General features: G+C 38.5%; 1 protein-coding gene across 1 annotated transcript in view; it reads right to left on the bottom strand.

The window, feature by feature from the left end:
• MAP3K5 (mitogen-activated protein kinase kinase kinase 5) overlaps positions 1-24,558 on the bottom strand; it is a 298,421-nt gene that overhangs the window by 113,221 nt on the left and 160,642 nt on the right. Inside the window, exons 9-12 of the mRNA XM_011978430.1 lie at positions 17,811-17,970; positions 14,914-15,067; positions 9,599-9,706; positions 1,659-1,708 (exon numbers count right to left, since the gene is read on the bottom strand). Coding sequence (XP_011833820.1) covers positions 1,659-1,708; positions 9,599-9,706; positions 14,914-15,067; positions 17,811-17,970 — 472 coding nt within the window. The remainder of the gene's footprint in view (positions 1-1,658; positions 1,709-9,598; positions 9,707-14,913; positions 15,068-17,810; positions 17,971-24,558) is intronic.

Genomic DNA, 24,558 nt, shown 5'->3' with positions numbered 1-24,558 from the left:
CAAGGCAAGCTGCTGACCTAGTTGGATTTTCTTCCATAGTTTGTCATCTCTTCTTTATGGAGGAGGAGGCCAGGAAAAATGAGCTCTCTTTGAAGTCACAGACTACAACTCAAGTTTCTCAGCATATAAGCCAGCAATAGTCAGATACTAGCAGCCTATGTCTAAGTCATAAATCACAACAACTGTTACACAGGGCTACCACACCTAATTAAAGAAAATGTATTCACTGGAAAACAGATATGATAAAGTGAAATTTACATTTACCATACTTTCTTAAGTGGATTGCTTAAAAATGCAGCAATAAATAGTGAGTGCCTTGTTAGACTGGCTTTAAAAATTAAATATTAAGAGTACAGCTTTATTTGAGAAAGTATCGACCAAAAGATATATAATGAGTCAGTCCATCATCTTGCTTCTTTCTGTTCAGATCATTCATGAGGTAACAGGTAGCTTTACCAGGAGAACTCTAATTATTAGTGACTCAGACCGCTGTACCAATTTATGCTCTAATAAAACCAATTATTATTATTCCAAAAGCAACAGGATATTGCATAACCAGGCTGCAAAAATCTGTTGTCTCTCATTGCTATGACGTGGGGGTAAACAGTAGTAAGCACATCTAACTTGGTCTGAAATTTGCAAGAGTTGATTCAGCATGAGCTTCAATAGAACAATTATTTAAAGACTTAACCACTGACTCTTGATTCTTAAAAAAAATCTTATTTCTAAATCCCAAGAAATGGCATTTTCTGAGCTACTGGCATTGGGACAGCAGTCAGAACTGAACCAAACTAAACTTCACCACTGTAATCTCAAGATCAGTGCAGGAAAGTGACCTCATGGAAAGTTTTTTGTTTTTTTTTAAATGGACTCCTTGTCATCTGAATTTATTAATATTAGTGGCAGGGGCTGGGTGGCGTGGCTCACACCTGTAATCCCAGCACTTTGGGAGCCTGAAGCGGGAGGATCCCTGAGGTCAGGAGTTTCAGACCAGCCTGGCCAACATGGTGAAACCTCGTCTCTACTAAAAATACAAAAATTAGCTGGGCATGGTGGCGTGTGCCCGTAATGCCAGCTACTTGGGAGGCTGAGGCAGGAGAATCGTTTGCACCTGGGAGGCGGAGGTTGCAGTGAACTGAGATCATGCCAACTGCACTCCAGCTTGGGCGACAAGAGCAAAACTCTGTCTCACAAATGAAAAATAATAAAATAAAATAAAATAAATAAAATTAGTGGCAGGATACATCCTGGTAGATGGCATGTGTGCTTTGGATCCATGCAAGGGGAGATGAGTTCCTGATATATCAGAAGGACAGAAAATCATCCTATTACATAAACCAACAGCTCCGCTACAGAGGAACTCCACATGGCTGAGTGTTATCTACATTTTGATGCTGGTCCACAGTTCGCATTTACCCCACAGTTACCATATTTTAAGTAGGTCACGAGCACAGAGTCAGCTCAACCAGCAGTGAACATTTTGTTGCAAATCTTTTCCTGCTGGAGATAGTGATGCTGAAGAAGGTTGGGTGTTTCCACCAATTGAATGATTCTTGACATTCTTTGTATTTTAAAATCATGATTAAAAGTTCTATCTAGCCCATGAATAGTGGAGAAAAATATCTTACAAGTAAACAAAATGTACCAAGGAAACTTACCTCACTCCCCTGACAGAAGAGGCACTAAAATTCCACTCATGTATACCTTTCTAGAACAACAACAAGAAAAAATAGAGTCATCCAAATGGAAAATAACATAACAATAATTTTGTTTAATTATTTTTAAAGTGATATACAGAGTCATTTTTCCTGGGACACTATTTTTCATGAAAGAATTATCTGGATGGAAAGCACGATTCATTCTCAAGTCACAAGGGTAATGTTTACTCTACTTAATAATTTCTGTACTTCAATAAAACAGCTTCCAAAAGAGCCTAGGAGAATTAGTCTCATTAAGTTCTAAAACTTGATTCTAGTAATAACTGTTGTGTGTTAATTTTTAAGTAAAAAAACTCAATGATCAAGGTAATTCTATTAGTACAGTTGAGCAATATTTCTTTTCTGAGAAAGATAAACATTAATTTGAATAACATCTCGGCAAGGTTTTAAAGATAACTATTTCTGAATTACCTTTAGTTAAGATTTCCAACTAAACAGGTGGCTCTATGTCTTCAGAAAGTAGTAGAGCAACAATGTAGTGCCCATCATAACTACAAGGTATTGCTACCTAATTTATGCAAAATTTCATATGCTAATAAAGTTTGAACATAAAAAATTTGACTGTCATACTATAAACATGGGTGATTTGCAGAGCGAAGGTGAAGAAAAATGTGGGAATTTATTTCTTGAGTTTATTACTAAAGCTAAGATAAAATTATTATCAAATTCGTATGTCCCTAAATTAATTACAAAATGGATCATAATCCCTTTAAAAATGTGTGACAATATAAAATTAATAGCATAAATATTTTTACAGAAATAAAGTAGTTTATCCATGTGTCTAAATTGAGCAAGTACAGTACAGCAATAAACTGACACTGGAATTCAATTCTATAAATTTAAAACAACCAGGAAAAGGAGTTCTTACCCACCCACTGCCAGGAGGCTGAGGTCTGGCCTGGGTTAATGAAATGGGTGGCAAAGCCTTGTGGCTCTGAGGTGGCCTAGAACCCTCCTTTTGGCCAAAGCAACTCAAAAGCCACAATTTATATCTACAGCCCATAATTCTTTGCTAGGTCCATGCAACTTAAAATAAAAATAGATCCTCTCAAGTCAGATGTGAATTTACTAAAAAGCTAGTTTCAGTGCATATCAGTCAGGTCACGGGAATGTGACCTGAATGAACACAGAGCAAATTTTGTTGCATGAAGTCCAGGAGGGAAGATGCCATAAAAAGGTACTCATGGCATGTGGTGGCTCTCTTAACCAGAGTACAGAGGGAGTGAAATTAAAATAGCAGCCTCCAGCTTCAGCTGGTAATTTGGAAAGTTGCTTCTAAATCCTGTTGGCCTCAGGTGAACTTCTAAATATATATATGACCCAGGAGCTGCAGCCGTTACCTGTACACTACTTGCGTGCAATGCAGCCTTATCCTCAGAGCCTGCAGCTGAGCTGCTTTCCAAGACCATGTCCAGGAGCAGGAGGTGGGAAGCAAGTGTAGGGCTGAAGCAGTATGCAAACCCGCCCCTGAACACAGCAACCGGCAAATACTAACAAGACAGCACTGGTAAAACGCATCTTCTATCAATCCTTTTCTGGGAACAGCTAAGTAGAAATTTTGGACTGGTTTCGTAGGAAAGGAGTGGAGTATTTCCAGAATGCTTGGTTCCTGAAAAGTTGCCAGTGCTGCCAGGGAACGTTCCATTTCAGTGATGTAAATAAAGCCCAAGCCCTGAGATGGAAGGTGGAAGGCGGCCTCCCTCCCCACCTACCTGTAGAACCCACCACAAGGAGGCGCTGATGAGCTACAAAGCCAACAGGTAGTTTAAAGGCTCCTGGGACCTGTCTGGGAATTAGGGAAGAGCGGGTCCAAAGGCAGCGCTAGCGATAATTAGCCCCAGCAGGCAAACCAACACTCAACCTAATTTAATCAGCACAAGCACCATTTTCTAGGAACGGGTTAGCTGCAGATCCCAGGCCCCAGTTAGGGCTAGAATAGGAGCTGGAAGTTAATGCCATATTGACTGAAAGTGGCAGGAGTTATACTGTAGTAAGCACTGTCGGCTCCCTCAGCAACTGTCATTCCCTCCTTCTCCTCTGCTGACAAAAAATAAATTTTTCCCAGGTTCAGGTGGCAATGTTTATGAATGGTGAAATCGGTAAGTCTAAATTGGCCATGGCAAGTTCATTTGCCTTGCTGGGGATAGGTGTAAGCATGGTCATGTGATACAACTTATGGTATAAAGGAGAGCGCTTGGCCCTCCTCCCCAGGACGCCGCCTGTGTGAAGTGCTTCTTGGAATAGCTAGCTACTTAAGAACATGAGAGGAACACCAAGAGTATGCAGAGAAGCCAGAATTCTGAATTCTGATGCTGAAATTACCCTCAGAATCACCCCACCTCAAAATTTATTTTTTTTCGTCCAGGCTGGAGTGTAGTGGTGTAATCATAGCTCACTGCGGCCTGGATCTCCCAGGTTCAAGCGATCCTCCTGCCTCAGCCTCCCAAGTAGCTGGGACTTACAGGCAGACATCACCAAACCTGGTTATTTTTTAAAATTGTTTTTGTAGAGATGGGGGTCTTGCTACGTTGCTCAGGCTGGTCTTGAACTCCTGGCCTCAAGCAATCCTCCTGCTCTGGCCTCCCAAAGTGCTGGGATTATAGATGTGAGTCACCATGCTCAGCCTATAATTTCTTGTAATATGAAATACCATTTATTTAAGCTGCTTTCAGCAGGGAGTTTTTAGCAGAAAGCATCCTTGGTGGATGAGAGCATCAAATCATCTTAATCTAGAATCTGGGGTAAGCATGTTTCCCTCATAAATTTCCTGGGCCTTCTGTGAGTGGCCACTGGCTGGAGCTGGAGTGAGGGAGGAGAATCAGCACTTAATCTTCCACTAGGCCCCTGCCTTTGCTTGATAATCCATGAGATAGGCCAAGGGTGCCCAAACTTCAACCCCCAAAAGGGGGGGAAATTCTAAATAACCATTTAAAACGTCCTGCAAATAACTTCTCTCTTCCTCAATCTAAGTTTTTCTTTCATTGTACACATTCAGACTTTCTTCAAGGACTAACTTACTTTTTAGCAGCAGCCATTCATTCAACCAAGAGAGAACTGTTAAAAGATCGGGATTTCAATTAATTTTACCCCTGAAGGTAGAGCAGCTCTCTAAGAGTGCCTGGGAATTGGTATATAATGTGCTTAAAGTTTTGAAAGTTGCAGTATATATATATACTAGCTCACAGAGCTATTTATTCCATATTTTAGAATAAAAATAGAGAAGGAGTGACTAAAGAAATAAACATGATAAATGAAAAGCTACAGTCTCTATTCTAATTTTAGGAAAAAATTTTAAACATTCTATGATAAAAGCAACCGATGTTTAGTTTAACATAAGACCTATTAAACTGGTTGCTTCTCTGTTAGCTATGGATGTTTTAAAGTAACATGGTAATAATAAAGTTTTTTTGTTTTTATTGCTTGTCCTCCTTCCAATTTTACTTTTATTTTTAAAAATTGAGAAAATGGTAGTGATAATGAATACACTATGGTTAGAATCAGGGTTTGCAAAGAAATTGGCATAAATTCAGAATGGAAACTGATACAAGAAAGCTTCAACTTTTGAACAAGGAGAATTTTTAGCACTAAAAGTTATAGGAAATAAGGACAACATAAATATAATTCTTCCTGATCAAAAGATGGTGAAAATGGAAAATGGACAGTATACAACTTAAATTTGTAACCCTATTTCATGCACTTGTTTATATCCTAATATATATCCTAATATTTCTTAGCATAATGTAAAAATTGTCTCTGTAATTGTCACAAAACATAAGAGAATTAATACGAGGCTCACTTTACTGAGCAAAGAACCTCTAGGAAGGAGAAAACAATAACAAATAGCTGGAAATAGTACTCATTTTCCAAAAATCTCTGGCTTACTTTCTGTTCTTTTTCTGTCTTCCAAATTCTTCTGGCTCTCTACTCATTCTCCAGGCCTTGCTAATCGCTAATTCCTTTAGCCTCACTCTGTTTCCAAGTGTCCTTGGATAACCTTGCTCTTTTCAATCAAGCCTTTGAAAATCTCCTCCTCCAGTCCTGCTCTCGTCTCCATAATGTTCATGTCTCCTAACTTCTCTTAGTTTTTGTAGTTTCCACTGGATGATTACTGTAGCTCAGTTTGTGAGAACATGTATGTATATACTTGCATACATACAAAACAATATAAATATTGCACTGCACTGTAAAGCAATATCACTAACATGTATATAGACAGTTATATTGATTATTCCCAATTTTGCCACTGGATGATTCCATTTGGAGTCTTGCCATCAGTTTCAACTAAACACGTCCAAAATGAAATTCCTCATGATTCCTCTACAACTCAGGTTTTCCTTCTAAGAATCCTACCACCTTTATCAATGCAATCAAAACTTGAGTCACCTTATACCTATTCCCTCTTTTTAACCCTTCTTCCTAATTCGTGATTAAGTCGTATACTTTTCTTTCCAAATCATCCATCCCTTTGCAGTCACAATTGTATTATTCCACTCTAGGATCTCTACCTGCCTCATATCTAGCTAGTTCCTCTACTAGTCTTCTCTGTGACCCTCCAGAGCCTCAGACTTCAGAAATCAAATGTCAAGACCAGATCAATTTTATAGCTACACTAGCAACCATTATGGAGCACTTGTTCCAAGCCACTTAGCACTGTGCTACATGATTTCCATTCATCCTCTCATTTAATCTTCACAACAATTCTATGAGGTACTATTATTCTCATTTTACATATATGGCAACTAAAGCATGAGGAGTTGAAGTGGATGCCTAGGCCACGAAGCATGCAAGAGGTAACGTCAACCTTCACACCTATGCACTTTGATGCTGACCCTGGGTTCATAATTCATATTCTGTTCTGCCTTCATGCCAGCTCTCAGATTTTCAGAAACGTGAGTGACGTCCTGTTTCCTACTGACTATTCGTAGAGTGTCTCTAAAATTCAGATGCAGCCAGTTCCACACTGACTTGTAAAAGTGTCAGCTAGGACAGTGTTTCACAAACTGGGATTGGAGAAAGACCACAGTTCTGAAAGATGCTCCTCAGTATTTCTCAGTGCTACTAGATGGACTCGGTGTTGAGAACGTAAGAATGGATGGTTTTCTCCAAGCTTATTATGTAATTTCACGTTGCGAACATTTAGTGTGCCTGCTAAAATACTAAGTTACAAGACTTAACATGACCAACTGTATCTAAATATAGAACAAATTAAAATATAAATAACATGCATTCTGGGTGCTGCTTAGTATCTATTCATTTTAAACACAAGACACTGCCCTTCCTAGAAACTACAGCACTGGGACCAGTGATTTCTTGCCACTCTGATAGAGGTCACAGGGCCTGGCCATGATTGACATCCAGGAAGGATCTGTCCCAGCTGACTTGGACATATCAGAGCATGGGACATTCTTCTTGCTAGATTATGGACATGCTGTGTTGTTTTCCTGTTGAACTTCCTAAGGTGGTGGTTCACACATGTGAGATCTGAGTCTACCTCATAGAATTGTCCTCAGTAGGTCTGACATGCAGATTAGGAATCTGCAATTTATTTTATTTTATTTATTTTTTGAGACAGAGTCTTGCTCTGTCACCCGGGCCAGAGTTCAGTGGCACAATCTTGGCTCACTGCAACCTTTGCCTCCCAGGTTCCAGTAATTCTCCTGCCTCAGTCTCCTAAGTAGCTGGGATTACAGGTGTGTGCCACCACGCCCAGCCAATTTTTGTATTTGTAGTAGAAATAGGGTTTCACCATGTTGGCCAGGCTGATCTCGATCTCCTGACCTCAAGTAATCTGCCCACCTCAGCCTCCCAAACTGCTGGGATTATAGGCGTGAGCCACTGTGCCCAGCTGGAATCTGCCATTTAATTAAACCAGCTCCCTGGGTGACTCCAATGCTGGTGTTCCAGGGAACCACATCTTGAAAAGCACCATCCCCAGGAACCAGCTTAGCCATAAAGTCAAAGATGTAATAATTCTTGAGCTACTACAATTGAGTAATTTAGTATGTTTATATCCCTATTAAAGTTGTTATCAACCATGGCTACACATCAGAATCATGGATAAATCTTCATAAAAATGCATGTGTCCAAGCTTCACTCTAAGTATAAAGGATTCCAACTCAGTCGGTCTCCTGAGATCCAGGGTATTGCAGATAATTCTGATGCAGAGCCAGGTTTGTGTACCAGTTCAACACCAACAACCTCCCAAATGATTACTGCCATGCCATTTAAAGAGCAAAGCAGGGTTAAACTCTGGGGTTTCAAAGTTAGGATTTAGTCCATATAATATGTACACTGCAGTCATTTATAATTGTTTTTGTTGTTATTGTAGTTAAGACATTGAACATTTATTATATACCAGGCTCTGTGAAATGCACTCTACCAAATTATTTCATTTAACCTTCACAACAACCTTTTGAGGTGGACATTATTACCTCATTCTACAGATGAGGACACCATAGCTTGGAGAAGACAAGTTGCCCAAGAGCAGTGGTAGGATTTGAATCCAGGTCTATTGATTCAAGTCCACATGTAAAAAACTGCAAGCCCATACTCCCAAATTTACTTCCTGATTCCACTTTCTGCTTTATTTTTCCCTCTTCACCATTGAATATACCTATACATTTATTTATTGGTTTATTGCCCTCTCTGAGTGGAAAGCAAGTACCACGAAGGCAGGAATTTCACTCATTTTGGACACAGCTGCTTCCCCTAGGGTCTAACACCATGTCTGGTAGTGCCTGTCCAGAGTAAGTGCTCAATAAATATTTATTAAATGAGTAAGTTGATGAATGATGGCTAAATAAAATTATAAAGGCATTCTGAGAAACAGTTACGAGAAAGAAAATAAATTAACAATCTTTCCACAAGACTTCTCTCATATCTGTTGGTTTATCCTGTGGACTGAAGCCAGGTCCTGAAAATGTCTGTTTTTAAAAAATAGTAGGATGATTTGTACATGCATTAAAACTGATGAATATAGAAGTGGAAAGGCTTATCCACGTGACTGCTATGAACGGAAGTGAGACTGTTTTAAGATCCTTCTCAAAATAGGTGGTCGCACAGCCCACCTCACTTTGTGCACAGCACACACTGAGTCAGTGGCTAATCTGAGATTTAGCAACTACTTAGATAACAAAACAGCTAGATGTAATGATAACTATAATGGTACCAGCGTAAGATTAAAAGTGGCATCATTCTGACAGGCTTCCTAAAATTAACATATGCATCTTTTATGTCATGCATTTTAAGTATTAGTTCTTTGGTGCATAACTTACAGCATGAATTTACAAAAGAGAAATATTCCAATTCTGAGTATGCTTTGGATGGTTATGCCATCTATAATAAAAATCCAAATAGTTCAATTATATTTTATTAATATTGATGAAAATTCATAATTCAAATTTAAGTTTTATAATACAGAATGCATTTATGCCAAGACAGACACACAGCTGAGCTATTTCTTCTTAACACAGACATTTGCTGGAGTATATAAATGCTAGAAGAGGCCGGGCGCGGTGGCTCAAGCCTGTAATCCCAGCACTTTGGGAGGCCGAGACGGGCGGATCACGAGGTCAGGAGATCGAGACCATCCTGGCTAACACGGTGAAACCCCGTCTCTACTAAAAAATACAAAAAACTAGCCGGGCGAGGTGACGGGCGCCTGTAGTCCCAGCTACTCCGGAGGCTGAGGCAGGAGAATGGCGTGAACTCGGGAGGCGGAGCTTGCAGTGAGCTGAGATCCAGCCACTGCACTCCAGCCTGGGTGACAGAGCGAGACTCCATCTCAAAAACAAAACAAAAAAACAAACAAACAAAAAATGCTAGAAGGGGGTAAAGTCCTTTGTTACTAATTCTCTTGTGTTAATAATTGCACAATTTACCTTGTCATCAGGAAGCACGTGCCAAATAGAGATTGTCTTTTCCTCAACTTCATTGTTGATAGACAAATAAGAAGGCTGATAGATTTTGGTTGGTTCTAATATTAATACCTTGAAAAGATAAGGCAAAGAAACTAATATCAGTGACTTAAGATTGAAACCACTTAGAGCTGCTGTAACACCCCACCACCAACGTAGAGGATTATTGGATGAGCTTCTGAGTCTGTTGCCGGAGTAAACCATTTCAACTTCTGATTGCTGTTATTCCTATAAATCCTTCAAGCATTTTACAGTATTTATCAATTATCATAACGTTCAATAATGCATCACCTTGCATTGCTAATAAACTTAGAAATACATTTTTGAAGTCCATATATGGGCTCAGCTATCCTCAGGGAATCTACTAGCGATAACTTTTAAAAATCTTCTATTTTATCATGTACTACATAAGCTATTTCTATAAATATAAACGTGTCAAAGAAAGACAGAAAAGGTCCATACATAGAACGTCACATCCTTATTTTAGTTTTCTGCTATCACACTTTATCATACAGATGTAGTAGTATGGTTTTCATACCCATGTAAATAAATTTAGAAATGGTTTTAGTTATTCCTGAGTTTTATATATAAACCAAAGAAACAAACTTAGCCATATGAAATAATAAACACGTTTTTGCACTGCCTTCCAGATGAAACTGGCATCTTCAATAATGATATATTTAGCCTTGTAAGAGAAAAACAGAAATAAAATTTGTTCCTATTTTGAAGCTCTATGAGGGGTATGTGATAAATGAGTTGAGAATCTCCATCAAAGGACTGTATGAAGTATTATATTATTACTAATGTCTCACATTTGGAGTGAAGAGTACTAAAATAATACACATGCCCTGGTTTCAAAGGTGTGATGATTCATTATCTACTTGTACAGATGCTTAAAGGCATCTTCCTGGCCCAAATTTCCTAGGCAGACTTCACTAGGAAGGTTTAAAAAAAGAAAAGTCAATACTTAACTATTAGAGAAACTGGAATAGTCTTTCTACTCTACTGCTTAACATTCAAGAAAATTACCTTTAGAACTAATCTTGAATCAAGCAAGTTTTCCAAATAAAAGTGGAGGAAAACTCCTTCAGAAGGCACCATCCGTAAAGAATTACAAATTCATAATACAGTAAAACAACCCTCAGAAAGAAGGCAAAAGAATCTGGGCGTATTTGTTTTACTCCAAACTTATCCTAACAGTGTGTTTACTTAAGGTACAGGGAACTAGAGAAAGGGAGGTCGAAAAAACAATTTTTCTTTACTCTTTGAATATTAAAAATGTTAAGGGCTCAAAGAATTCTCAGTCAGGCTCTAGCTGTGAAAATAAGATGGGCTATACCATAAAAAAACACACGGTGAGAGCCCATAAGGGAACATATTCGGACTAAGGAACAAACTCGCCCAGTGAATCAAAATCTTAATTCCAATCAACAGAGACATAAGTGGTAATGATGAATAATAAAAATCATTTTCCCATCTAAACTTTGCAGAAATGGTGCTCTCATATGTAAGTATCGCAATGTATATGAAATCAAAATAATAGAGAATAAAAGGTGGGTTTCCCAAAACATCATCCAACTCTCTTCATTGACAAGTGAGAATATACCCCGTTCCCAAATTATGTGGGCACACTATTATATTCAACAGAAGAAAAGAAAAGCACCAGCTCCTCTCTTGTTAAATTATGTCTTTATTGTCATCTTGATATTTCTAACAGATAAAATCTGGACTATGTGTGACTAACTTGAGACAGGAAATAAAAACAAGGTTGTAACTATCACTGTCTTAATATTTGTTGAACTCTTTGCTCTATCCTTGAAATGACAAAATGTGAGAAATGCATAGCATACATTATAGAGGTCACAGAAAGGCTGGGAAACAGACCAGGGAATGGAGGCAATTTGATAATGCCTTAAAGCTAGATATACCTCACTTATTAGTTTATACGTTCTTGCTTTTAGTTTCTTGTTTTTAGGTTAATATTATAATTAACTGCTAATTTCATGTATCTGAATCAAAAAGGAAAACTGCAAGGCCTATAAAGAATAGATATTAACCAGATGTTTAAATTTCTACAGGGTCTTTGAAGTACCATACTTCTCTCCTTCCTCTCTCCTGACATTAGATAATGAGTTGATGGTCTCCAAACTTTTCAATGTAAGAAGGAAAGAAAATATATCAAGAGGAGAGCTAAGAAAAAAGAATAAATTAAAGTGATAAATGATGGTACCATTTAAATCATTTGCCAAGTAAACTTTCAACTTTCTTTTGCCCAGAGTCACAGTTAATTCTTGGAGAAATGAGAATGAATACAGTATTGAGATAAATAAAAGCAATCAAATAATATTTTCTAAAATAGGCCATCCTGGATTTTATTAGATCATTTCAAAAGAAGGATAATGTTATCATCCTAATCAACACCTACTGCAACCTTTGTAGTGTGAGCCACGGAAGATGCTATGCTGAGGATACGACAAGTTGCAGTGACCAAGATCACCCTACAGGTACTAAAAGGCTGCATTTCTCTATGAGGGAGAGCACTGGTGGCAAATTCCAGAAGTGGTTACAACTTATTACCCAAATACTGGTCCTGTTTTTCTGCTATGCTATCATGTATATTGAGATTTAAAAATCATCTCTATGGCTTCCATTATTTTTTAAAGCAATATCTTTACAGTTTCTTCAGTGCTTCATCATACATGTAAATATAAGAAAACAATCAAGTGGTTAATCCTAAAGCAATTTCCATTAAATTTGGAGCTTCTTGGGAGACTGGCATGTTCTGGAACTCACACAGGTGAAGTCGTTGTAGGAAAACTCAACTTAAGAAGAACTACAAAATTGTACAATTTTGTCCTCTGTGTAACAACAAACTATGGAAAAGAAATTTTGAGTACCTGAGTTATGAATTCTGATGTAGTAGTAGTATTTAGAGATGAGTGGGAAAACACTGCATTTTAGAGTCTTGTCAGAACAAGACAGACCCCAAATAAGCCACAAAGTTTCAAGAAGGAAATGGATTGCTGAGAAAAATCAAATATGCCATAAATATGTTGGCACAGTAACACCTATGTGCCTACCACTGGCAGATAACTAAGTGTTAACAGGCTGTCATATTTGCTTCAAAATGTTTTCTAAGGAAATGAAATGTTGCAAATAAAGTTGAGGTCCTCAGGATCCCTTACACAATTATATCATCTCCTTCCCAGATAAAATCCCAGAATATTCAGCAATTCCCATGCCCACCAGCAGGCTCTAAACATGCTCTTGTCTCCACAATGGTGTCAACTGTTGTAAAATGTTTTAATTCTTTGAGTCCAATGGGCAAAAAATATAGTGTGTCATTTAATTTGCATTTTCTTGACTAACCAGAAGTTAATTATCTCTTCATATAATTTTTTTCTTCTTTTATTTATTTATTTATTTATTTGAGATGGAGTTTTGCTCTTGTTGCCCAGGCTGGAGTGCAATGGCATGGTCTCGGCTCACAACCTCTGCCTCCCAGGTTCAAGTGATTCTCCTGCCTCAGCCTCCTGAGTAGCTGGGATTACAGGCATGAGCCACCATGCCTGGCTAATTTTGTATTTTGAGTAGAGAGAGGGTTTCTCCATGTTGGTCAGGCTGGTCTCAAACTCCCAACCTCAGGTGATCCACCCACCTCGGCCTCCCAAAGCGCTGGGATTATAGGCGTAAGCCACCACACCCGGCCTCTTCTTATTTTATATTGCTTATCACTTTATACAGGATTTTTTTGCATATTAGGTAAATTGACCATTTTACACAGTTTTATAAAACATTTTCTCCCTGCCTAGCAGTTTCTATTTGGCATGTTCACAGTGTTTTTTTTTTTTTCTTTTTTAATCAAACAAAAATATTCATTTTTTTAGTGAAATCAAATTGGTGAATATTTTCCTTTGGGACTTATAAGTCCCTTTCTTGCTTAAGGATGCCTCTCTCAACTGGTGTTTATACCTATATTCTCCTAACTTCTCACTTAATATTTTCCGATTTGTTTTTTATATTCACTTATTTATATTTATATTATGACAGACAACTGTCTAATATATTTTATATTCACTTATATTTATATTATGACAGACAAATTCATACGAAAATAATCTAAGTGGGCTCAAAGTGACTAATTTGAATGGTTTCCTTTCATAGCCAATTTTCTAGTCGATCAAGTCAACAGTCAATTAAATACCTGAATTCTACATTCTCTTCTTTGACTACATTTACTGCTACTGAGAGCAGCAGCTAGAGGCACGCTGCCAGCTCATTCTAAGGTAAGTATTTTCCTAGGCTACACATTATCTAGGCTAGAAAATGAAGTGTTTCAGTTAGAAAGGCTTTCAATTAAAGACCCTGCTGAGCTCAAGGCTTCATCTGGAAGCAAGAGTAAAGCATGCTCATGTGAGCAATGGATTTAATTAAGTGAAGTAGATGATCCTATCAACAAGAACTAGAAAACTAGATTTTGCAAAAAGAATTGAGAACTGTCACCACCTCTGAGTATGGAAGATAGAGATCAGAGAGCTCAAAGAGATTTATGGCATCACTTTGACGTGGAAAGAAATTTGTACATACAGCAAGTTACCAATAATTCTTGAATTGGATGCTGGACGATATTAAGAACTATCAGAAGAGGCATGGCACCATCTGAGAAGAGCAATAGGTGGTGTGTGTGTGTGTGTGTGTGTGTGTGTGTGAGAGATACATTTAAATCTGTGTATCTGAAGTCCACTGGAGACCAGTCAAAATGAGTTGCAGACCAGAAACTGCAAGTCATTATTTCCCATGGTCTAAAACGTTGTAAATAGTGATTGGGGATATTACATCTAACTCTGACCCACCTGGGTAACGGGTGGTGGGGATGGGATAACAATGCAGGTGAGCCTGATACTTTTCACCACAATACGGGAAATAATACTGAAGACCATGTCAACGCAACTGCAGTATTAAGGAAAAGCATCCATTGGGCTGGCCTGAAGCTAAGCCAAGAGACAATCTTTGCATTGCTTAGGAAGTACACTTCACCACTTATCAAAAGGAACCACCCAAATTCCATGGCAAAAACATAAAAATAGATCTCGTTTCTGATTTTGAGAAGTTATTTTTAAAAGTAAGCTAAAGCAAACCCATGTGCAGGAAATAAAGATATTAACCAGACGACTGCAGTTTTAGGGCACAAAAATCAGCCCCCAAGCACTGTTACAATCACAGCACAAGATGTTCTTTAAATAAAGAAATGCACTTAGATTTAAAGGAAGAGTACTCACTGGAAACCTAACCACAGTAACATCTGTCTTTGTGGCCTCGACCAGGAAATCCATCCAAAAGTCCACAAGTTCTTGCTTGGCCACAGGCTGTTCTGTGGTCAGTTTCACAAAATGCTTATATATCAAAATTGTCTCTACAATAGACTTGAGGTACCTGAGAAGTAAAAGATATAAAACACATAACAGACAAATTTAGAACCACCTGTTCCCATGTATCCCAGTCTAATTCTGTAAATGTAATTTATATATGACATTAATAGTTATGCATTCAGATTCACCAAACGCTATTCGTTATTTATTACGTATCACGTACTTTCACACTTTCTTTTTTTTTTTTTTTGAGAAAGAGTCTCGCCCTGTCACCCAGACTGGAGTGCAGCGGCGCAATCTTGGCTCATTGCAAACTCCGCCTCCCAGGTTCATGCCATTCTCCTGCCTCGGCCTCCTGAGTAGCTGGGATCACAGGCGTGTACCGCCACACCTGGCTACATTTTATATTTTTAGTAGAGATGGAGTTTCACCATGTTGGCCAGTCTGATCTCAAACTCCTGACCTCAATCTGCCTGCCTCGGCCTCCCAACGTGCTGGGATTACAGGCGTGAGCCACCGCGCCCGGCCATGCTTTCACACATTATCTCATTTCTATCTCACAAAAACTCAATAACGTTGGTTATTTTATCCCTATTTTAGAGATGAGGAAGCAGGCTTAGAGGGCTTGGTAACTTGGACTAGGGCCATACATCTAGTTAAAACATGAATTTTAAAATGCCTATATTCTATTCAAGGAAGTGGTTAATGCATTTGTTTTTAATTACGCTTCTTTGAGGAAGCTTTCTTAAATAGACACTTCATAAGGATCATTATTTAGCTCTGAGGCAACTCAGCTTATATATTATACGAATACCCTCAAACCTAATAAGACAGATGGTGCCTCAAAAGAAAAAGTTAGGAAAAATGAGGAGTGGGATAATTATAGGTGATAATGGCTATGCAGGCGCTTTATGGACTATAAAAATGGAAGTTAACATTCCATAAAACTTAAGTTAGTAAACCTTAAGGCACTGTTTTGTGGCTTTGAGTACCATTGCAGAGAATAGTGCCTGTTTTCTTGCTAACAGAACCAGGATGCCTAAAATACTGCCATCAGAATGGTCATTGTAAAGAAATAGCAAATGTGACTCAATATCATGCATGCATCTATTGGTTCCTTTATTTCGTATCATTTGCTGAATGCCTACTGCTGCACACAGTGCTGTGGGGATAAATATCAAAAGATGTTATAACACCAAGAATAAATATCCATGGAGATATGATTAAACAGAGAGACAACTTAAAAAGCCATACACTAAGAGAGTATTAAGAGAGGCATAACTAAAGAATGACAGAAACACTAAAGAAGGGACTTGGGTGTGAGGAAGGGCTCTAGGTCAAGGTCAGCTTTATGAGCAGGTGTGATGGATGAGTGTTCCCCGGAGAATGTGTGCATTGTGAGAGGCATGCTCAGCACATGCTCAGACACTCATGCATGAAACCGGCAGTGTGGTATGAAGAGACAGCAGTGTAAACCCAGGGGTGTGACAAGAGCTGAGGCTGGAATGGCTAAAGGCAAATCTTGTTTGCTAAGACAAAATGACGGACTTTATCCCTTAGGCTGTGAGGAACAATTAAACTATACCGATTTAAGGATTTCAGTGCAGGGAAAGTGTCAGGTGTGCATTTTTGAAAGATCACTGTGATCTTTAGAAAGATCCCTGGGGAGGACTGGCTAAAGGAGACCTGAACATGAGGAAAATTCTTTAAAAAGTCATGAGGGTCTAACTTGGTGGTCTCTTCTTCACACGGAGTCAGCGGCCTGGGCTCTGAGCAGCTCTGGAAAGAGGCTTTCACTATATCATGGTTAGCCTTTTAAAGTCTTTATAGCTAATGGTTAATCGCTACATGTGATACTAATAAAAATTCTTTTTCTTTTTCCTTTTTTTCTTTTTCTTTTTCTTTTCTTTTTTCTTTTGAGACAGAGTCTCACCCTGTCACCCAGGTTGATGTGCAGTGGCGCGATCTCGGCTCACTGCAACCTCCGCCTCCTCGGTTCAAGTGATTCTCCTGCCTCAGCCTCCCAAGTAGCTGGGATTACAGGCATCCGTGACCATGCCCAGCTAATTTTTGTATTTTTAGTAGAGACAGGGTTTCACCCAGTTGTCCAGGCTGGTCTCGAACTCCTGACCTTAAGTGATCTGTCCACCTCGGCCTCCCAAAGTGCTGGGATTACAGGTGTGAGCCACCACGCCCAGCCAACATTGTTTTTCAAAGTGGTCCTGAATGCAGATGAAATTTTGTTTCCACTTCTCCAATTACCACATAGATAAGGATGAGATGTGGGTGTACTCCAAGAACAATTTGAAATTAGAAAAACATACATATATAGGAAATACTCAAATGCGTCAGTCAAATCCTAAGTAAGAAGAAAAGAAAAATCAAGAATGAGAATTCCGAAACTGAGATTAGATCACAGAGGAAACAAAGGGCATATGTTTGGAGTAGAGGTCTAACAGCTGTAATGGAAATGTGGTCTCAGGCTCCGAACAGAAGCTATATTTGCAGGTGCAAAATGCGTGACCTCTGCATGATTCACATGGGTGATACTGGCCAACCTGGGTCGGTGGGTTGGTCAATGTGCAGGAAAGGCAAAGTCAGGAACCTGCTGACATCACCTATGTCCAAAGTCATCAGAATTTATGTGTAACACATTTTATGAATATCACAATTTTCCTCTATATTCTGCATTTTATTTTATAAGCAAATAAAATCATCTAATTGTCAGTTCAGTAAATACAATATGGGAACAATATGGAGCTGTTTATTAAAAATAATTGTATCAACATATAATAGCTAATTATTACCACGCTGGTGTCTTCAGTTTAAAAAGCTTTTCAGATGCTTGAATGACTCTCATGTGGTCATTGGCTAGGACACTGGCCCCCAGAAAAAATCCAACTTCCCAGTAGCTCTGGAGTTTCTCCAAGTTTCCCTTTTTACCAAGAAGACTACTTAGCTTCACCCCTAGAATACAAACAGGAAGTAGAATGTTACAAACACACCCCAGACAGGTAGAACCAGGTTTTCACTAAAAAGTAAAATGAAGCTTTCATTCCTCTCTTCAGATTAAAACAGCTTTGTTAAGTTTCTGATTATTAAGGTGGTTTCAGTTCACCATAAAAATAAGTCATAAAAAGGAATGGAACACTGATACATACAATCACACCACAGATGAACTTGGAAAACATGCTAAATTAAATAAGCCAGACACAAAAAGACAAATGTTGAGTGATTCCACTCACAAGCGGTACCTGTAACAGTCAAATTCCTAAACGTGGAAAGCAGAATAGAGTTTAGTAGGGACTGGGGGAAGAAGGGAATGAGGAGTGATAGTTTAATGGGTACAGAGTTTTAATTTGAAAAGATAAAAAAGTTTGGGAGGTAAATAGTGGCGTTGGCTGCATAACAGTGTGAATGTTCTTAATGCCACTGAAGCGTGCACTTCAAATTTTCAAATGGAAATTTTTGTTATGTACATTTTATCACAATAAAAGCTTGGGTGAAAAAACAACAGTAAGTCAGACTAAGCAGAAAGGTACACAGAAGGAAGTGAAAATTAACTTTTAATTTGAAAACCCAAGGAAAACTGCTATGGTCACTTTAATGTACATAAATCTAGAATTTGTATATATGTCAGTATATGCACAAATTAAAAGGCAATAATACAAACATTGTTATGTAACCTTCTTCTTTGTCTTTTTATAACATGAATTCTTAAATAACTTAAAAGGGAAATCTCACATTTTTTATGCTGAAATTCTATCAGTTGAAGTATAAATGTATACAGTATATATATTTTGCAAGAGTAAAATGCTATAATAATTTTAGACACAAAAAGTTACACACCTAAAACATAAAAGAAATAAGGAAATATGCTGGACACGGTGGCTCACACCTGTAACCCCAGCACTTTGGAGGGCCGAGGTGGGAGGATTGCTTGAGCCCAGAGGCACTAGACCGGCCTGGGCAACACAGCAAGATTCTGTCTCATGAAAAAAAATTTAAAAATCTAAAAAAAAAAAGAAAAAACAGAAAAAAAAGGAAATAGACTGACAGATAATACTGTCTTGTTATGTCACTGTCTTAAAAGTCCTGAAATCCAGTAATATAAATACTCCAACTTTGTTCTTTTTCAACACTGTTTTGGCACTTCTACGTTCTTAATGTTTCATCATATATTTTCTATTCTACTGTGTCCTGTATTATTTTTGCATTTTATAAGTATTTGTTTGCTTAAAAAGAATATGTCCTTGTAGCATTGTTTGGTGCCACTAACATCCACCATATTAAATTGTTGGGAAAATTATCTGAGATTTAGGAATAAGGCAAAAAGGTAGGACATATCATTTCCATATCATATGGGAGGATAAGGCCACTCAAGGACTGTCTCGGGCAAGCGAAGCTAGCTCATCTCATTATGTACCACTTATTAAAGGCCTCAGGCGTACCGAAGTTTACTTGTTAACCTGCAGATTTTTGTCCAGTAGAGATGCAAATTTCTGTAGAGTGGAATGGATGAATCCCTAAGATTTATGGCCTGTGGACATAAAACAGCTTTTTTTCCCCTAATCAAACTCAGATATCTTTTCTTTTTTTTTTTTTTTTTTTGAGACGGAGTCTCGCTCTGTCGCCCAAGCTGGAGTGCAGTGGCCGGATCTCAGCTCACTGCAAGCTCCGCCGCCCGCAAACTCAGATATCTTAACATTTCTTTGTTGTCTATGAATAGAAATGATTTTTTGAACTGGACATTCCATCTTACTAGTTTCCATATTAGTTGAGTTAAGTAAAATATTTTATATTTGCTGAGGGTCATGATTTTATATGTGTCTGTTTTATATTTGAGGAGAGTCATGATTTTACCTTTTTGAAAATTATCTGTGAATGAAACAAAATAACCTTTAAAATTTTTCATGTTACTTTTTATCATATAATTCCACTCAAACCACAAGTATTTCAGGGAAAATGTCCATTTGGGAATTCTTCACATTTTGTGAGGGTAAAGAGAGAACAGCTTTGCCACTGCTGTTTCATGAGATGAAAAAAAATTACACACGCATAGGACAACATCCACGGTCTTCTATCTGGACATAATTTTGTTGTTGTTGTTTTTGAGACAAGGTCTCACTCTGTCGCCCAGGCTGGAGTGCAGTGGCATGATCACTGCTCACTGCAGCCTTGAATTTCTGGGCTCAAGTGATCCTTCCACCTCAGCCTCCCAGGTAGCTGGGATTACAGGCACGAGCCACCACGTCTAGCTAATTTTTGGGGTTTTTTCTGGAAAAACAAGGTTTCGCCATGCCAGTCGAACTCCTGGGCTCAAGTGATCCTCCTGCCTTAGACCTGCTAGCTGAGATAACAGATGGTACCACAACTGGCTAATTTTTAAATTTCTTTGTAGTTTTTACTTTTTTTTTTTTTTTTTTTTGTAGAGACAGGGTCTCACTCTGTGGGCCAGGCTCGTCTCAAACTCCTGGGCTCAAGCAATCCTCTCGCCTTGGCCTCCCAAATTTCTGGAATTACAGGCACGAATCCAATAATAGTTTTAAAATAAAATTTCAGATGCACTCTTGAACCTCAGAAGTTCATTGTGTGGTGTGATATTTGGTTTTGGCCTTGCCATATATTTATCACATGATCGTGACACCCAGCCAGCATTTGAATAAAATGTATATTTTTGATGGCAATTAGTATTTTAGCATATGGACCTATCACAATTTACCCAAATGCAGATGGGTGGCCATTTTTATTACTCTAAACATTCTTGCACACACAGCTTTGCGTATTTGCTCAATTATTTCTTTATAATAAAGTTCTAAATGTGGATTTGTTAGGGACAGAAGACATGCCCATTTTTAGTGTTAATGCATTTTTGCCAAATTGCCCTTAGAAAATGCTGTACCAATTTATACTTTCACTGGAGGCATCTGACAATAAGCTCTTACCCACAGCCTTCCCAGTGAGGGAGACTATCACGTGCATTCATCTTTACCAATCTGACAGAGGAAGAAAAGGAACATGGTCTTTTTTAACCACTGAGATTGGCTCTCTTTTCATGTTTGTATTTCTTTTGTGAATGAGCATTTATGCTCTTTGCACAAACTTGTTTCTACATGAAGAGATTAATCTTTTAAGTATGGAGTTAAGAACATGGTTCTAATTTTTTATATTTAGAAGTCTGTTCTCTTTCTCTCTCTTCCTTTCTCTCTCCCCCCCACCCTTCCTCTCTCTTTCTCTCTCACACCCACACAGAATTTATATAGAAATAAACATCTTCGTGCATAAAATTTGTTTTGTATTTAGGATTTTTTCCATAGGATAGAATTTCAGGAGTACTGTTATACTTGGTTCCAGACTACAATATTTTTAGGCTCTTCATTCATAGGGAAAAATTAATAAAGCACAATTTGTGATGTTCAGTTGTACCTTTTTAACCAAGTCCTTCCAGATCAATACTTTTCTCCATTTAAAAATATTTTGGTTGAATTTGTAAGCAATGAGCAATATGTCATTTCTGCTCATAACAACCAGTTCACCATTTATTTGATTCAGTTGCATATTTATGCAATTTAAATGCTGACAAAGTTGTCATTAAAATTGGTTGACTTACACTGAGGATTTTTCAACAGTTTAGTTTTTATCACAGTCTTATCACCTTGCAGCTGTTATTATGTTCAAGGCTGTTTTAGTGGAAAATGGCAGACTTTACTGAACACTCAGATGCCTAGCACTGTGTGTATTGCAAATGTTAACTCTCTGAATCCATACACCACCACAATGAGTTAGAAATTATCTCCCTTTTGTGGTAAGGAAAAATAAAACCCAGAAAGGTTTAGCAACATGTCTAAAGCCATACACCTCATAAGTGGTGGAGATTAGATCCTTTTTAATTTTCCATTATGAAGAATCTCAAACATACATCAAAATTAAAAAACTACAATGAATGACCATATTTTCAACAATCATTAACATTTTGCTATTGCTTCCTCTCCCTGAATATTTTTGCTGAGCCATTTCAAATTAAATTGCAGATATCATGACATTCCACTCTGAAATATTACAGCATATACCTAAAAAATTTTCCTCCATATCCTATTCCATTATTGCACCTAACAGAAACAACGCACTGGTATTATCTATCATCTAGTCCTGATTCAGATTCTTGGATTGACTCCCAAATGTCTCTTACAGTTTTTGTTTTTCCAAACCGGAATCCAGTCAAGGAACATTAATTGCATTTAGTTTTTATGTCTCTAAATCTGTCTCTCTCTTTTTTTTTTTTTGAGAAAGAATCTCACTGTATTGCCCAGGCTGGAGTGCAGTGGCGCGATCTCTGCTCACTGCAACCTCCACCTCCCAGGTTCAGGCAATTCTCCTGTCTCAGTCTCCCAAGTAGCTGGAATTACAGGTGTGAACCACCATGCTCAGCTAATTTTGTATTTTTTTAGTAGAGATGGGGTTTCATCATGTTGGGCAGGCTAATCTCTAACTCCAGACCTCAAGTGAGGCCCACGTTGGCTTCCCAAAGTGCTAGGATTACAGGCATGAGCCACCGCATCCGGCCTCTAAATCTCTTTTAATCTAACCAATCCCTCTACACATTTTTTTATGACCCTGACTTTTTGAAAAGACAAGGAGTGCTATAGTGCAGGGTCCCCAATCCCAGGGCCACGAACAGGTACTGGTCTGTGGCCTGTTAGGAAGGGGGCCACACACAGGAGGTGAGTAGCAGGCAACTGAGCAAAAGGCTTTTTCATCTGTATTTACAGCCATTCCCCATTGCTCTTGTTACTGCCTGAGCTCCGCCTCCTGTCAGATCAGTGACAGCATTAGATTCTCATAAGAGTGTGAACACTATTGTGAACTGCCTGTGTGAGGGATGTAGGTTGTGCGCTCCTTACAAGAACCTAATGCCGATGATCTGTTACTGTCTCCCATTGGCCCCAGATAGGACCGTCTAGTTGCAGGGAAACAAGCTCAGGGCTCCCACTGATTCTACATTACGGAGAGTTGTATAATTATTTCATTGTATATTGAAATGTAATAATAGAAATAAAGTGCACAATAAATGTAATGCGCCTGAATCATCCCTGAACCACCCCTTGCCCCTGGTCCATGGAAAAACTGTCTTCCACAAAACCAGTCCCTATTGCTAAAAAGGTTGGGGACTGCCGCTCTAGTGTTCTCACATTCTGATCTGTCTGATGTAACTTCTTGGGATTATTTAACTTATTTCTCTAGAGCTTGTGATTCCTATTAAGCGAACTTTAGATCTTAAGATTCAAGTTAAACATTTTTGGTGAGAATATTTCACAGGAGTTGCTGTACACTTGGCCGGGTGCAGTGGCTCACACCTGTCATTCCAGCACTTTGGGAGGCCGAGGTGAGCAGGTCACTTGAGGCCACGAGTTCAAGATCAGCTTGGCCAACATGGCAAAACCCTATCTCTACTAAAAATACATGGGCATAGTGGCACGCACCTGTAATCCCAGCTACTTAGGAGGCTGCAGCATGAGAATCGCTTGAACCTGGGAGGTGGAGGTTGCAGTGAGCCAAGATCGCACCACTGCACTCCAGCCTTGGAGACAGAGTGAGACTCTGTCTCAAAAAATAAAAGTTAAAAAACTAAAAAGAAGAACTGCTGTACACTTCATAGTCATCATAATAAAGTCCTAAGGGCACATGTCTGGCTACCCTATTATTAGTGATACAAGGATGGGTCACTGACAGCTGGGTCCCTCCATTCTACAGGTACATTTGTTCCTTTGTGACTAACAAGTTATCTATGAGTCAGTTTTTGGTATCATGTAAAAGGGGTAAAATGAAATTTTTTAAAGTAAGCATTTCAATTTAATGTTTTTAGTTCTAATTGATGATCCTTGCCAGAATCAATTATTTCAACATCACTCTCATTATCAGCTTTATCATTACTTTGTTAACTATAATAGCGTACTTTTGAAGAATACATTCTCTGGAAGAAGAATACATTTACTATGTAGCATACTTCAAGAAGAGTGGTTTTGTTTTGTTTTGTTTTGTTTTGTTTTGTTTTGAGTTGGAGTTTCGCTCTTGTCGCCCAGGCTGGAGTGCAGTGGCGCAATCTTGGCTCACTGCAACTTCCATCTCTCGGGTTCAAGAGATTCTTTTGCCTCAGTCTCCCAAGTAGCTGGAATTACAGAAGCATGCCACCACACCCAGCTAATTTTGTAATTTTAGTAGAAACAGGGATTCATCATGTTATTCAGGCTGGTCTTGAACTCCTGACCTCAGGTGATCCACCCTCCTTGGTCTCCCAAAGTGCTGGGATGACAGGTGTGAGCCACCACGCCCAGCCTAAGAAGAGCTATATTTCATCAATGGGATGAACTACAGTATTTCTGAAAGAGGAAGGAAATGTACTTACTTCTTTCCTTATAACTTCTAATTTTCTGAAAAGTTGGTCACTTCCATAGGTGACAAAGGAGTTTTTCAGTGGTTGGTGATAGATTTTGTTTTGATTATTTTTCCTTGATTATCTCTATTGACTCATGGATTTTTATGTACAGTAATATATAT

The sequence above is a fragment of the Mandrillus leucophaeus genome, unplaced genomic scaffold, assembly GCF_000951045.1.
Source record: "Mandrillus leucophaeus isolate KB7577 unplaced genomic scaffold, Mleu.le_1.0 Scaffold194, whole genome shotgun sequence".
Lineage (NCBI taxonomy): Eukaryota > Metazoa > Chordata > Mammalia > Primates > Cercopithecidae > Mandrillus > Mandrillus leucophaeus.
The sequence above is the reverse complement of the archived record's forward strand: the minus strand, read 5'-3'. Positions and strand labels throughout refer to the sequence as shown.